This window comes from Cardiocondyla obscurior, linkage group LG26, assembly GCF_019399895.1.
Source record: "Cardiocondyla obscurior isolate alpha-2009 linkage group LG26, Cobs3.1, whole genome shotgun sequence".
NCBI lineage: Eukaryota > Metazoa > Arthropoda > Insecta > Hymenoptera > Formicidae > Cardiocondyla > Cardiocondyla obscurior.
The window spans coordinates 597,591-609,823 of record NC_091889.1 but is presented as its reverse complement, the minus strand read 5'-3'; the positions used below and the strand labels follow the sequence as shown (position 1 = coordinate 609,823).

The 12,233-nt window shown below is 31.6% G+C and overlaps 4 protein-coding genes across 7 annotated transcripts; all 4 read left to right on the top strand.

The window, feature by feature from the left end:
- Positions 1-32: 32 nt before the first annotated feature.
- On the top strand, positions 33-1,880 carry LOC139111914 (leucine-rich repeat-containing protein 15-like). The gene is made up of 2 exons (XM_070672540.1): positions 33-188; positions 358-1,880. The coding sequence occupies exons 1-2, from the start codon at positions 186-188 to the stop codon at positions 1,705-1,707; spliced, it is 1,353 nt and encodes a 450-aa protein (XP_070528641.1). The 5' UTR covers positions 33-185; the 3' UTR covers positions 1,708-1,880.
- A 221-nt stretch (positions 1,881-2,101) lies between these two features.
- Positions 2,102-4,259, top strand: LOC139111916 (leucine-rich repeat-containing protein 15-like). The gene is made up of 2 exons (XM_070672541.1): positions 2,102-2,427; positions 2,651-4,259. The coding sequence occupies exons 1-2, from the start codon at positions 2,425-2,427 to the stop codon at positions 3,989-3,991; spliced, it is 1,344 nt and encodes a 447-aa protein (XP_070528642.1). The 5' UTR covers positions 2,102-2,424; the 3' UTR covers positions 3,992-4,259.
- Positions 4,260-4,406: 147 nt separating this feature from the next.
- Tap42 (immunoglobulin binding protein Tap42) lies at positions 4,407-6,368 on the top strand. Its single transcript, XM_070672543.1, has 4 exons — positions 4,407-4,725; positions 4,963-5,307; positions 5,386-5,789; positions 5,861-6,368. Exons 1-4 carry the CDS (start codon positions 4,576-4,578, stop codon positions 6,075-6,077), a joined length of 1,116 nt encoding a protein of 371 aa, XP_070528644.1. The 5' UTR covers positions 4,407-4,575; the 3' UTR covers positions 6,078-6,368.
- A 135-nt stretch (positions 6,369-6,503) lies between these two features.
- Positions 6,504-12,094, top strand: Conu (Rho GTPase-activating protein conundrum). 4 transcript variants are annotated; one of them, XM_070672526.1, is made up of 10 exons: positions 6,504-6,626; positions 8,139-8,381; positions 8,562-8,803; positions 9,206-9,336; positions 9,430-9,623; positions 9,704-9,854; positions 9,941-10,284; positions 10,433-10,599; positions 10,679-10,856; positions 10,916-12,094. In XM_070672526.1, exons 2-10 carry the CDS (start codon positions 8,207-8,209, stop codon positions 11,290-11,292), a joined length of 1,959 nt encoding a protein of 652 aa, XP_070528627.1. In that variant the 5' UTR covers positions 6,504-6,626; positions 8,139-8,206; the 3' UTR covers positions 11,293-12,094. The 4 variants fall into 4 exon arrangements, with proteins under 4 accessions (XP_070528627.1, XP_070528624.1, XP_070528625.1 ...); XM_070672523.1 differs by lacking the exon at positions 6,504-6,626 and adding an exon at positions 6,682-7,147; XM_070672524.1 differs by lacking the exon at positions 6,504-6,626 and adding an exon at positions 7,201-7,541.
- Positions 12,095-12,233: the final 139 nt, after the last annotated feature.

Below are 12,233 nucleotides of genomic sequence, written 5' to 3'. Positions count from 1 at the left end.
ATCGGAAACGCGATAATATTTATTTTACACATAGATATAAATATAGGAAGAGCAGCATCTATATATTTATTTCAATTCCCGAGAAGCGATAGAATAAACATTTATTCCAGATTTTGAATATAGTTCTTGTAGCAAGTACATCAAAAATAATTAAAAATTTGTACAAGTTCCAGAGGATTAAAAAAATGGTAAGTTACATCAAATATTTGAAAAAAAATTTATAGTGAGTTACACATTTATGCAACAAGAACGCATTTTTATTGTACGTTAAATACAATTTAATTTGTTATAATTATTATATTTATGTTATAAATCTTTTATTTAATTTTTAAAACTAATGTTTGACTATTTTTACAGAAATTGATCATAACACTTATTTTCAATATTATATTTGCTTGTTGGTCAACAGCGACACAATTTCCAACTTACACAAGTGAATTGTATCAAAATCTTTATGAAAATAATGACTTCACATTGAATTTTTCCAATGCAGTCATAACTGAAATTGGGCAAAATTTTATTAGTAGTCCTTTGATAACATATCTCAACTTAACGGGAAATTATATTACGAATATTGATAGAGGTGCTTTTGATAAGCTCCCGAATTTAAAACAGTTGTATCTTTCTAACAACAGGTTGAACTCACAATATATTCTTAATTTTGGAGACCACGAAGAATTACAAATTCTTATTATAAATAATGCAACTGATTCAAACCAGCGACAAACTTCCGTTTTAATTTCCGATAAATATCCTAGTTTAAAAATATTATCATTAAGGAAAAATTATATCTACCGTTTTTATGCAACACATAATCCATTTCCCAAGTTGGAGATCCTAGATCTCTCAGAAAATGAATTGTTGTCGCGCAATTTAATTGATTTATCAACAAGTAATTTATATTTCCTTGATCTTCACAGTAATTCACTTAATTATTTTAGTCAAAACAAGTTGGGCAAATTAATCACATTGAACTTGAATAATAATAAGTTCCGATATATTAGAAATACTTATAACTGTATATCACTGAAAGGTTTGAAGAGCCTACTATATTTTTCTGTTTCCAATAATCAAATTGTTGACATTGAATCAAATGCTTTTATAGATAATAATGATTTACTCTATCTAAATTTGTCTAGAAATGTTTTAAGCAGCTTATATCCGGAAGTATTTTTAAATTTACCAAATTTGGAGGTGCTTGATCTAAGTGAAAATAACTTAAACAGTTTTCCACAAATTTTAACAGAAATGCAAATTACCATTTTATATCTTTATGGCAATTGTATAAAAGAATTAACACCACAAATCTTTCAGAACATTCCAAAATTAAAAAAATTATTATTAGGAGATAATCAGATTCTTGAGATTGATGTAAGCTCATTTAATGGCCTTTATAGTTTAGAAAAATTAGATTTATCAAACAATAAGTTAAGTTTTCTGCCAGAAAGTTGGACAAAATCTCTTGTATCTTTGAAATATTTAGATTTGAGCAATAATCAATTTGCTTTGCTAGAATCTTTATCTCTTACAAATAATTCACTATTAACAGAAGTGTATTTAATGATGAATCCTTTAGAATATCTGAATGTTAGTTATTTTGAAAATTTACCTCAAAATTTAACAATTAATTTGATGAATAATTCAAGCTTTATTAAATGGGATGAAAGAAACAGATTAAATTGCAAATCAAATCATTATTATTATTAAAAATATGTATTCTTTGTTTATTAATAATAATGGAATTTTAAATAATAATACAAGACTGTTCAACATATTATTAAAAGTTGAACTTACCAACAATAAATGGAATTCATATTCAGTCATTATACCTATAAAATGTATCACTATATGTTTAATTAAATAGAAAATGAATACTGTTATTAATCATGCTTTGTAATTTTCAACTATGTGAAATATAAAATAAAGAAAAATAACGTCAAAAAAAAAGTCAAAAGAAAAGTGATGCAAGTTAATATTCATCTTATGTATATTAAATTGCTGCAATCATCAGTTATATTTTTAACTTTCTTTGCTATTATATGACTATATATACTACATAATCATTTTCAAAAAAGAAAAATGCATTTACACTATAGATAACCCAAACGGTACACATAAACAAAATATGTTTAAACGTCATCTATAAGAAGTCTAAATGTCCATAAATATGTTTTGGATATGTGTGCTATCTAGAAAAGTTCATAAAAAAAATTTCATAAAGCACCGGAAACGCGACAATATTTATTTTACACATATATAAATATAGGAACAGCAGCATCTATATTATCTATATTATCTTTTATCTATATTTCAATTCCCGAGAAGCGATAGAATAACAATTTATTCCAGATTTTGAATATAGTTCTTGTAGCAAGTACATAAAAAATAATTAAAAATTTGTACAAGTTCCAGAAGATTAAAAAAATGGTAAGTTACATTTAATATTTGAAAAAAAATTTATAGTGAGTTACAAATTTTAAGCAAGAGCGTCGTGGGTGGAGAGATGAAACTAAATCTAACCTACAAATTTTATGTAACAAGAACGCATTTTTATTGTACGTTAAATACAATTTAATTTGCTATAATTATTATATTTATGTTATAAATCTTTTATTTAATTTTGAAAACTAATGTTTGACTATTTTTACAGAAATTGACCATAACACTTATTTTCACTGTTATATCTGCTTGTTGGTCAACAGCGATACAATTTCCAACTTACACAAGTGAATTGTATCAAAATCTTGTATCAAAATCTGAAAATAATGACATTACATTGAATTTTTCCAATTCAGTCATAACTGAAATTGGGCAAAATTTTATTAGTAGTCCTTTGATAACATATCTTAACTTAACGGAAAATTATATTACGAATATTGATAGAGGTGCTTTTGATAAGCTCCCGAATTTAAAACAGTTGTATCTTTCTAACAACAGATTGAACTCACGAAGTATTCTTAATTTTGGAGACCATGAAGAATTACAAATTCTTATTCTAAATAATGCAACTGGCGAACTGGCACACTTGCAACAATCATTTTACATTACAATTTCCGATAAATATCCTAGTTTAAAAATATTATCACTAAGTAAAAATGATATCGAAAGTATACATGTAACAAATTATAATCCATTCCCCAAGTTGGAGATCCTAGATCTCTCAGAAAATTATTTGTGGTCGATCAATTTTAATAATTTATTGTCAAATAATTTATATTTCCTTGATCTTCACAATAATTCGCTTGATAGTTTTAGTCACAACCAGCTGGACAAATTAATAACATTGAACTTGGATAATAATAAGTTCGATTATATTACTAGAAGTATGTACTCTCTATCAATAGCAGGTTTGAAAAGCCTACTATATTTTTCTGTTTCCAATAATCGAATTAATAGCATTGATTCAAGTGCTTTTCGAGATAATAATGATTTACTCTATCTAAATTTGTCTAGAAATGTTTTAAGCAGCTTATATCCAGAAGTATTTTTAAATTTACCAAATTTGGAGGTGCTTGATCTAAGTGAAAACATCTTATACAGTTTTCCACGTATTTTAAAAGAAATGCAAATTACCATTTTGTATCTTTATGGCAATTATATAAAAGAATTAACACCACAAATCTTTGAGAACATGCCAAAATTAAAAAAATTATTATTAGGAGATAATAAGATTCTTGAGATTGATGTAAGCTCGTTTAATGGTCTTTCTTCTTTAGAAGAATTAGATTTATCAAAGAATAAGTTATATTTTCTGCCAGAAGGTTGGACAAAATCTCTTGTGTCTTTGAAATATTTAGATTTGAGCAATAATCAATTTGCTTCTCTAGAATCTTTATCTCTCATGAATAATTTATCATTAACAGAAGTATATTTAATGATGAATCCTTTAGAATATCTGAATGTTAGTTATTTTGAAAATTTACCTCAAAATTTAACAATTAATTTGATGAATAATTCAAGCTTTACTAAATGGGGTGAAAGAACAGTTTAAATTGCAAATCAAATAATAATTATTATTATTAAAAAATGTATTCTTTGTTTATTAAAAATAATGGAATTTTAAATAATAATACAAGACTGTTCAACATTTTATTAAAAGTTGAATTTACCAACAATAAATGGAATTCATATTCAGTCGTTATACCTATAAAATGTATCACTATATGTTTAATTAAATAGAAAATGTATACTGTTATTAATCATGCTTTGTAATTTTCAACTATGTGAAATATAAAATAAAGAAAAATAACGTCAAAGAATTGTTTACTTCTAAGCAGCTAGCTGATAAAAACAAGGCCTATAACGGTGGTCTTTTAACTACAGTCAAAGATTTTGACTCAAAGTTGCGGTCGTACAGTGGCGACTCGTGGTGGATTTCGTTTAACTTAAAAATTTTTGCGATCAGTTAGATTGGTTAGAATTTAGTGTCAATTGAAACTCAATCGTCTTCGCCGTAGATCTTTTGCTTATAAAATGAAGTAAATATACGTTCGAATTTTGACAAAAGAGAGAAGGAGGCGATCAAGTGGAAAGAAGGAAAAATTAAATTATATTTATTAACCGACTAAAACAACAATGACGTCGGAAGGAGGCCTGTCAAAAGACTTGAGTCATGGGAAAGACAAGAGTGATGCCGCAACATTGTCAGAATTATTTGACAACGCTTTTGAATTGTTTAACAGTATTAGTAACGCGGCAGAGCCAACAAACAGTCCAAAAGTACAGGTGAGAAATTTCCCCTGATAATAATAAATTTGTTTTCTATTCCTGAACTAGTTGCGCTAATTCAAAGTGCATATCTCTCTCTCTCTCTCTTTTTTTTTCTCCTAATGTGTTGAAAGAAAAATAATCTCTAAATTAGTGCGAGGTAATGCAACGAACTTAGAAATAAACAAATAAATTTAATATTGACTGAATAGTTACAATACTTTTATGTATTTTTTTTTTCTTTTTTTTTTATAGTTGGATGTGAAACGGGCAATGCACATGTTCGAGGATGCAACAAGACTGGTATCTATGGTGGATATGTTTAGCGATAATGAAACGTTTGAGGAGGTAGCTACGGAAAATATCAAGTATTTTTTATTGCCTGCCCTGTTGGGCAAGCTCACTAATCAGATATGTGGCACCAATGATAGAATGCACTTGGTTAAAGTAGCAGAAATCTACTTTGTGGACTTTTTAAAGCGATTGAAAGCTTATGGTTTGACGAACGTTGAGATACCAGATATAGATTCAACCGATGAGAAAAAGAAAGAGGATAACAGACATTTGCAAGAATCTTCGCCGAGGATGTTACAAGAGATGGTATATTCTTTTTACTTCTTGATTACTGTATATGCATTGTTACAGAACACAATTATATTTTGATTTAATCTGTTTTAGGTAACTAATAGAAATGCAAAGCTACAAAGATATCAACAAGAAAAGGATTTGGAATCGCGATTAAATACTTTGAAGAAAAACTTGGACAATACAAATATTGATGACGAAATCAAGAGGGATTATTTCGTCACTCTTGTTAAGTTATACGCGATGCGAATCGTCGAGGATTTAAATTTATTGAAAACAGAGAAATCAATTTTAGAGGGCATGAAGGGAATGGAGTCCATGCACGGTTCTGGTGCCGAGGCACAGAGGACTCACAAGCACAAAACGACAGCTCCGAAATTACAGCCCATTATCATTACCCGCGATGAGGTTCAAAAGAAAGTTTTTGGAGCAGGTTATCCAAGTTTACCAGTCTTAACGGTACAAGAATTCTACGAGAAAAGAGTCAAGGATGGAGAGTAAGTACATTGTGTACATTCAATAAACATTTTCTTAAAATTCTATAATAACATGCGACTTGTTGTTTTAGCTGGCCTGATCCATCGCAGCATAATGCAACGCATTCTCGATGCCTGCAAGATACAGCAAATAAAGACGAGAACAAAGACAGCGAGGACGACGAAGCTGTTTTGAAAGAGGAGATGGAAGAAAAAGATGATCCCGAACATCTCGAACGAGCTCGTGCTATGGATGAATATAAAGACACGCATCGTCGTGGATGGGGTAATCGCTATAATAGAAGTTAGACGTCTAAGAACGTATGTAAGATTAACGTATATATTATTATCCTGCACCTCGGAATGTGTTTTTATATATTTCAAAATCGTCGTCGTGGAGTCGTCCATTTCCATTTTATGGAACTTAAAATTGTTGCAAATTAAAACAAATTTTTTTTTATGGACTAGTAAAAGAAATATTAATTTTTAAGGCAGAATTACGAGATATAATATCATGTATACTTATCTAATTTAAAAAAAAAAAAAAAAATATGTACAAAATTCGCAAAAAAAAAAAAAAAAAATAAAAATAAAGGAAAATATGTCTGTAGAAATAAATTTATACATAAAGTTTTAATAATAGGTTTTAATAATAATTTAATAATAAATTTATACATAACGCGTCTTTCTAGCTCGACAAATCATTTTTTAATAGTGGCATTGAAAATCAGGCGTTTCGCAGCGAGTCGACGTAGAAGATGGCGTCCAACCCTGAAATTACGGCGCAGGTATCATTCAGGAGCAACAAAAATGCCACGAATAGACGTATACACGCACGCGGATGCGCGCGCGCAACAAGTTGGTGTCAAATCCTTTTTTTTTTTTTTTTTCTCTGCAGCACGTTGCGCGCCTGGAAATACGCAGCAATTAGCGCCGCGCGAATGTGTGCATACGCGTGCATGTGTGTACATATATTTATTCTCTCCCGCGTCCTCCGATCCGATCTGCGACGTGACTAGCGGACGCGCGTGGAATACATTCTTGGATGCGGGCAGCCGAGGCTCGAAAACTCGCTAACTCGGCATTTGTCCGCGAGGCGAGCAACCTGAACGCCGCAACAGGTGTATCCCTCACGGGCGGAACGTCGCGCCCTGTCAGAGTTTCCTCGGCGATTCCTCTCATTTCTTAACTATCTTTTTTTTTTCTTTTTTTTTCCTGCCGTCGACGTGTGCACGATGGGCCTGCGGACGTCATTAGGCTCGCCCGCGAAAGCATCCCGCTCGTGGTCGTGAACTCGTGACAGTCGCGACGCGCATGCCGTCGCACCTCATTCATGAAAGAGCCGCCGCGGGGCCAGCCAGTGTCGGTGAAAATCGCAGGTGAGAAATTAGGTTATGCACTCGCGAACGTGCTTTACGTGTGTTTTGCGTTGCGTAAGGTGTTGTCGCCTCGCCGCCCGTGTGTGCGAGCGCGCGCGAGCGCGCTCGTGTGCGTGAGGACGTGCGATGCGTGAAGGTTGTGTGTTTACACAAGCGCGTCGCGAATCGCGGTGCGTGCTGCTGCTAGTCTGTTATCCGCGTGAGGAACGGCGCAAATAAATCGCTGACTTCGCACCTCGTTGCGTTCCGTCACTCGAGAGGACGTCTGTTAGCCGCGCTGACGTTGAAGCTGTGACTTACAGCCTGTAAGTCGCATAACGCGCGTGTACCCGCGGAACTACCAAGGCTGACGGATCCGCGTACGTGGTCTCGAGTTCGCCAGTGGAATGTCACGGTACATGTCGACGTAGAATAAAATATTTTATCGCAAATAATTGCTCGCGCGATTAGCTGTCGAACGAGTGTCTCCGTAGCGTTCCCTTCTACGGCTGAAAATTCGTCGCATTTTTTTCTTCGACTCTTATTGTTAGTTCCGACGGCAAATGGTTCGGCGACGGATTGGAATTTTAAACACTCGCGAATAATTACATTTTTTTTTCTTTTTTTTTTTCTTATTTTTTTGAGTACCACTTGCAAGAAGTTTAAATGTTTACGATAGAAATTAATTGTAAATAGATGTGATAATTTTAAAGGGTTTATCTCGAGCTTAGCTTTTTATCTTGAAAGTAAAATTCAAGAACTGATAAAAATTGCTGCAGCTGTGTATATTTTGTTTGTATCACAAAAATTTTGTTATTGATAAGATTTAAGCAATTTTTTTTTATGCCGCTTCTGATATTACTCATAGAGATAAGTCCTCGCTATTACCTATGTTAATGATACCAATGATGTTATCTCTGAATCATTGGAGATTAGGTTGAGAAAGACGAGATATAAATGGAACAAAGTTGTGGAACATGATTAATATATTGTTTCTCTTTCTTTTTTTCAGACACCCGAGTGGGTTCTTAGGAATAAATATTGTTAAATGTTTCCAAAGACTCTGTAATTGATAATTATATGTATCCGAAGGATACGAGAGAAAGCAAAACAGATATGGAAAGACATGGTGCTACCTACACGAGTGGTGATAACCACCTACTCGAATACTGGGAGGAATATCAGAAAATGATAGAAGAGACAAAAATGCTGGATGATTATTTAGATGAAGAGTGTAGTCCTCGAAGTTACGACGGTACGTGTTATAATTTAACTTAATAGGTATTTTGTGTGATAATTTTTTCGTAATAACGTGTATAACAAATTATTAGTTAATTAATTATTATATTTAAAAGATTGTGAAAGATGTTAAAAAGCCCAAAAAAAAAAAAAAAATGTTTTAAAGAATAAATATTTTGTACTTTGTTTCTTATAGAAGGAGAAGAGGAAGCTGAATGGTTACGCGCAGCAGGTTTAGGGCAATTAACAGAAGCATGGAAAGCAGGCAGGGAAGTGCAGCCTGAAGAATTAGGAGCGGCTTTGTGTTCTTTGTCACAAACTCAAGCGGAAGCCGTGAAACGTCGCGTGAGATCGCTTAATCATACAGTTAAACAACGTTTTAATCAGCGTCAACGTGTTCGAAAACCAGACATTAGAGACGTTTTCAAAGATGTAGAGGTATATATGTTATTTTTTTATCACACTTATAAATTATTTTTATAGATTCTTGAATATGTTAATACGTATATAAATTAAAATTAGTTTTTTAAATAAAAGTAGACATTACAGAGCGCGCCCGTCGTTTTCTCTTATTTTTTAAAGAAAACATATTTAATAATTTTTTGCATCGAATTACGGAATGTATCTTACATGATATATTAAGCATCTTTTATTCCTTTAAAATTTTTTAACAATAAAAAATGAAACGTTTATCTTACCGTCGGTTAACTCTCATCACTATATATGTTAAACGAAAGAATCAATCTGCGAAAATCGATCGTCTTGAAAATGCAGCAGCAATCGGATAATAATTAAATCTTTACACATTTTTTAAATAGGGATTATAAATGTAATTTATAGGTCTCCAGCACAGGTACACGATCACGTAGCGCTACTCCTGATTCTTTAGATTCAATTCAAGGCACTACACCAGAAAATGCATCACCTCCTTCACCTCCAACAGTCACGGTGATCGAAGATGCACATCAAAAGTAAATTTATTATATTACGTTATATAATTTTTTTTTTTTTTTTACAATATTTCTGATTCTTGTAATACATATTTTGTTCGTAACGATTTAAAGCTCTGCTGTTCCGAGTTTCGTTTCTATATTTCATCGAGGATCAAATGAAGGAAAAGCAGCTGTTCGTCGAACACCAAGTGTTCCCCAAACAGCTCTGAGTTCCATGCCAGTGCCTGCCTTGACTCCTATACCCGTACAGGAAATTTTCAGGAGAACTGGTAACTGGTCGAGAGGAGACGTCGCGAATGATTCTGGTATTATCGCTTTTGTATTTATATTTAAGAGTTTGTAGATAGTTATTAATTTTTTTTTTTCTATTATATATTTATTGCAGAAGGAATTCAATTGACTGGTTATCATAGATTGGGAACGATACATATTAGTAGATCAATTCAAAGGCATAACAATAGCGATCATAACGACGTAACGAGTTTAGACGCTGAATCAGTTAGAAAATTGGCCGTGCCAAAGGAATCAACTCTTCGGTATTTCGAAGATAATTAAATAATTATTAAAAATTATAATATAAGTATTTTTTTTTTTTTTTTTTACTCATTATTTTGTATTTCAGACGGACTTCGGGAAATCATACAGCAGTAACACGAAGTCACAGTAGTTTATACGGCTTGACTCGACCGGCAGATGGAAATTTAATAGCTCGCCCGTTGAGTCGTACATCATCACACGGTCATCTTAGTTTTGAGGAGATGTGCAAAACTAATGAAGCCAAATCTCAAGTGTGGTCTTCTGATAATCTTATGTCCGATGACAATTATGCTCGGCAAGATGTAGAATTATTATCACAACGAGATTTTACGAGATTGCAACCTCTTTTATGGCTCGAATTAACGGCGATTTTCGATAAATATAATATACCGCTTACAAGACGAAAACCTAATAAACGACGGAGAAAAAGTATGTGATCTATTTGTTTTTCTATCTTTATTCTCTTATAAGATCTTACATTATTAATTTTTGTTACAGTTTTAAACTAATGTAGCAAAAAAAAAAAAAAAAAAAAAAAAAAGAACAGGTTTAATCATCGCTTGTTATATTTTTGTAGGTGGAAATTTGTTTGGCGTTTCTTTATCGACGTTGTTGCTCAGGGATAGTCAATTAACGAGTGAAGAAAATAATATCCCACTAGTGTTTCAAAAGGTTCTTAATGAATTGACAAAACGCGGAGTAAAGGAAGAAGGTATTCTTCGTGTTGGAGGCCATAAGCAAAAAGTAAGTACATAAATAATTATTTAGTCATTCAATTAGAAAACAAAGAATGTCGTTTTTTATTATTACGATAATTATTTAGGTGGAAATTATTTGCACGGAACTGGAAACTGATTTTTATTGTAAACCAAAGGAGATGGATAAGCTATTTAAACACACTCCGTGTCACGATTTGTCGGCCGTTTTGAAAAAATTGTTAAGAGATTTACCTCAACCTCTTCTTACCATTGAATTGATTGATGCTTTTTATCAAAGTCATGGTTGGTAGATTGAACACATTACACATTTGTGATATTTTATATACTTATTATTATTATAGGTGTTAAAAACCCCAACGACTTGATATATTCTCTTAATCTGCTGGTACTTTTACTGCCCGTCGAACATCGATGTACATTGGAGGCATTGCTGAATTTTTTGAAGTTGGTTATTGAAAATCAAGCATCGAACAAAATGTCGATACACAATGTGGCGATGATAGTAGCACCGTCGCTTTTTCCACCTCGGTACATACATCCGCAAGATCATACCGATTTGACTGCACAAGTTAATATGGCTGCCATATGTTGTCAAGTAACGGAAGCTTTACTTAATAACGTTGACAAGTTATGGTATGTTCCGACAGACCTTGTAAATCAATTACGAAGACAGTCCGAAGTAGAAAGATATCGAAAATACAAGAAAAAATATTATTGATATGATAACTTGCGTACATTCTACTGTCTTTATATTAATATATTGCAACTTATTAACAGATAAAATTTTATAAGAGATACTTTAAACTAATTATCTTCTCTATTTTGTATATTTAATATTTTGAATAATAATAGTGCCTATTTACATATCACGATACCTTCAATATATATATACAATATTTGTTTCTTTTTTTCTAAATAATTTTTAATTCATAACTCTTTAATTAATTATGATAAACCACAATTTACCTCATCTTATGATTATAATTAACCGTATTAAAATGTATTTCTTTATACACAGAGTGGTCTACGTAGCTAAATTAAAGTAACGAATTTAAAAGTAGCATTTCCCTATATCAAAACTGAATAAAAATGGGATTGTTATTTTTTTATTTGACAATCTCAAATTTCTAAAGATTTTTCTATACACGATTCTTATTATTTTAATAATAAACTTTGTACATTTAATCTTGAATCTGATGAACAAAATTGTAATTCCTGCTTTTTATTACATCTTGATTTAATAAAAACTTGTAGATCTGATATAATTATATGCGGGCGTATATATACGCGTGTCTGTATGTGTGCCGATTTATACATGTGTACAATAATTTGTCTAAAGATACAATTCAATAGAGTATATAAAAACTTTTTTTTAGTAGATTAAAAGATAAGCCTAACTTTTACACAAATTTGTTATACGTAACATGCGACTTAAGAATTTTAATTTTAGTCGAGATTCTACGTCGCAGCAAATATTGATTTGTAATAAAATTAATTAAAATATTGTTACACAAAAAAAATCAAGATCTCGTTATGTCTATAAATATTTCTACATAATTTTTTTACGATTGATTAAGAACGTATATAGTAAGACGGTAAATCTAAGCATTAACTTTGTGTAATATATAAAAAAAAAGATCTATGATTTTTTTTTTCTAT

What these genes read in the sequence shown, in the direction of transcription:
- Conu (XM_070672526.1), top strand. Translation starts at nt 8,207, where the DNA reads ATGTATCCGAAGGATACGAGAGAAAGCAAAACAGATATGGAAAGACAT. An exon ending in TAGTCCTCGAAGTTACGACG is followed by an intron (nt 8,382 to 8,561) that starts GTACGTGTTATA and finishes TGTTTCTTATAG; the next exon opens with AAGGAGAAGAGGAAGCTGAA. An exon ending in TTGGAGGCCATAAGCAAAAA is followed by an intron (nt 10,600 to 10,678) that starts GTAAGTACATAA and finishes ATAATTATTTAG; the next exon opens with GTGGAAATTATTTGCACGGA.
- Tap42 (XM_070672543.1), top strand. Translation starts at nt 4,576, where the DNA reads ATGACGTCGGAAGGAGGCCTGTCAAAAGACTTGAGTCATGGGAAAGAC. An exon ending in CAAACAGTCCAAAAGTACAG is followed by an intron (nt 4,726 to 4,962) that starts GTGAGAAATTTC and finishes TTTTTTTTATAG; the next exon opens with TTGGATGTGAAACGGGCAAT. An exon ending in CGAGGATGTTACAAGAGATG is followed by an intron (nt 5,308 to 5,385) that starts GTATATTCTTTT and finishes AATCTGTTTTAG; the next exon opens with GTAACTAATAGAAATGCAAA.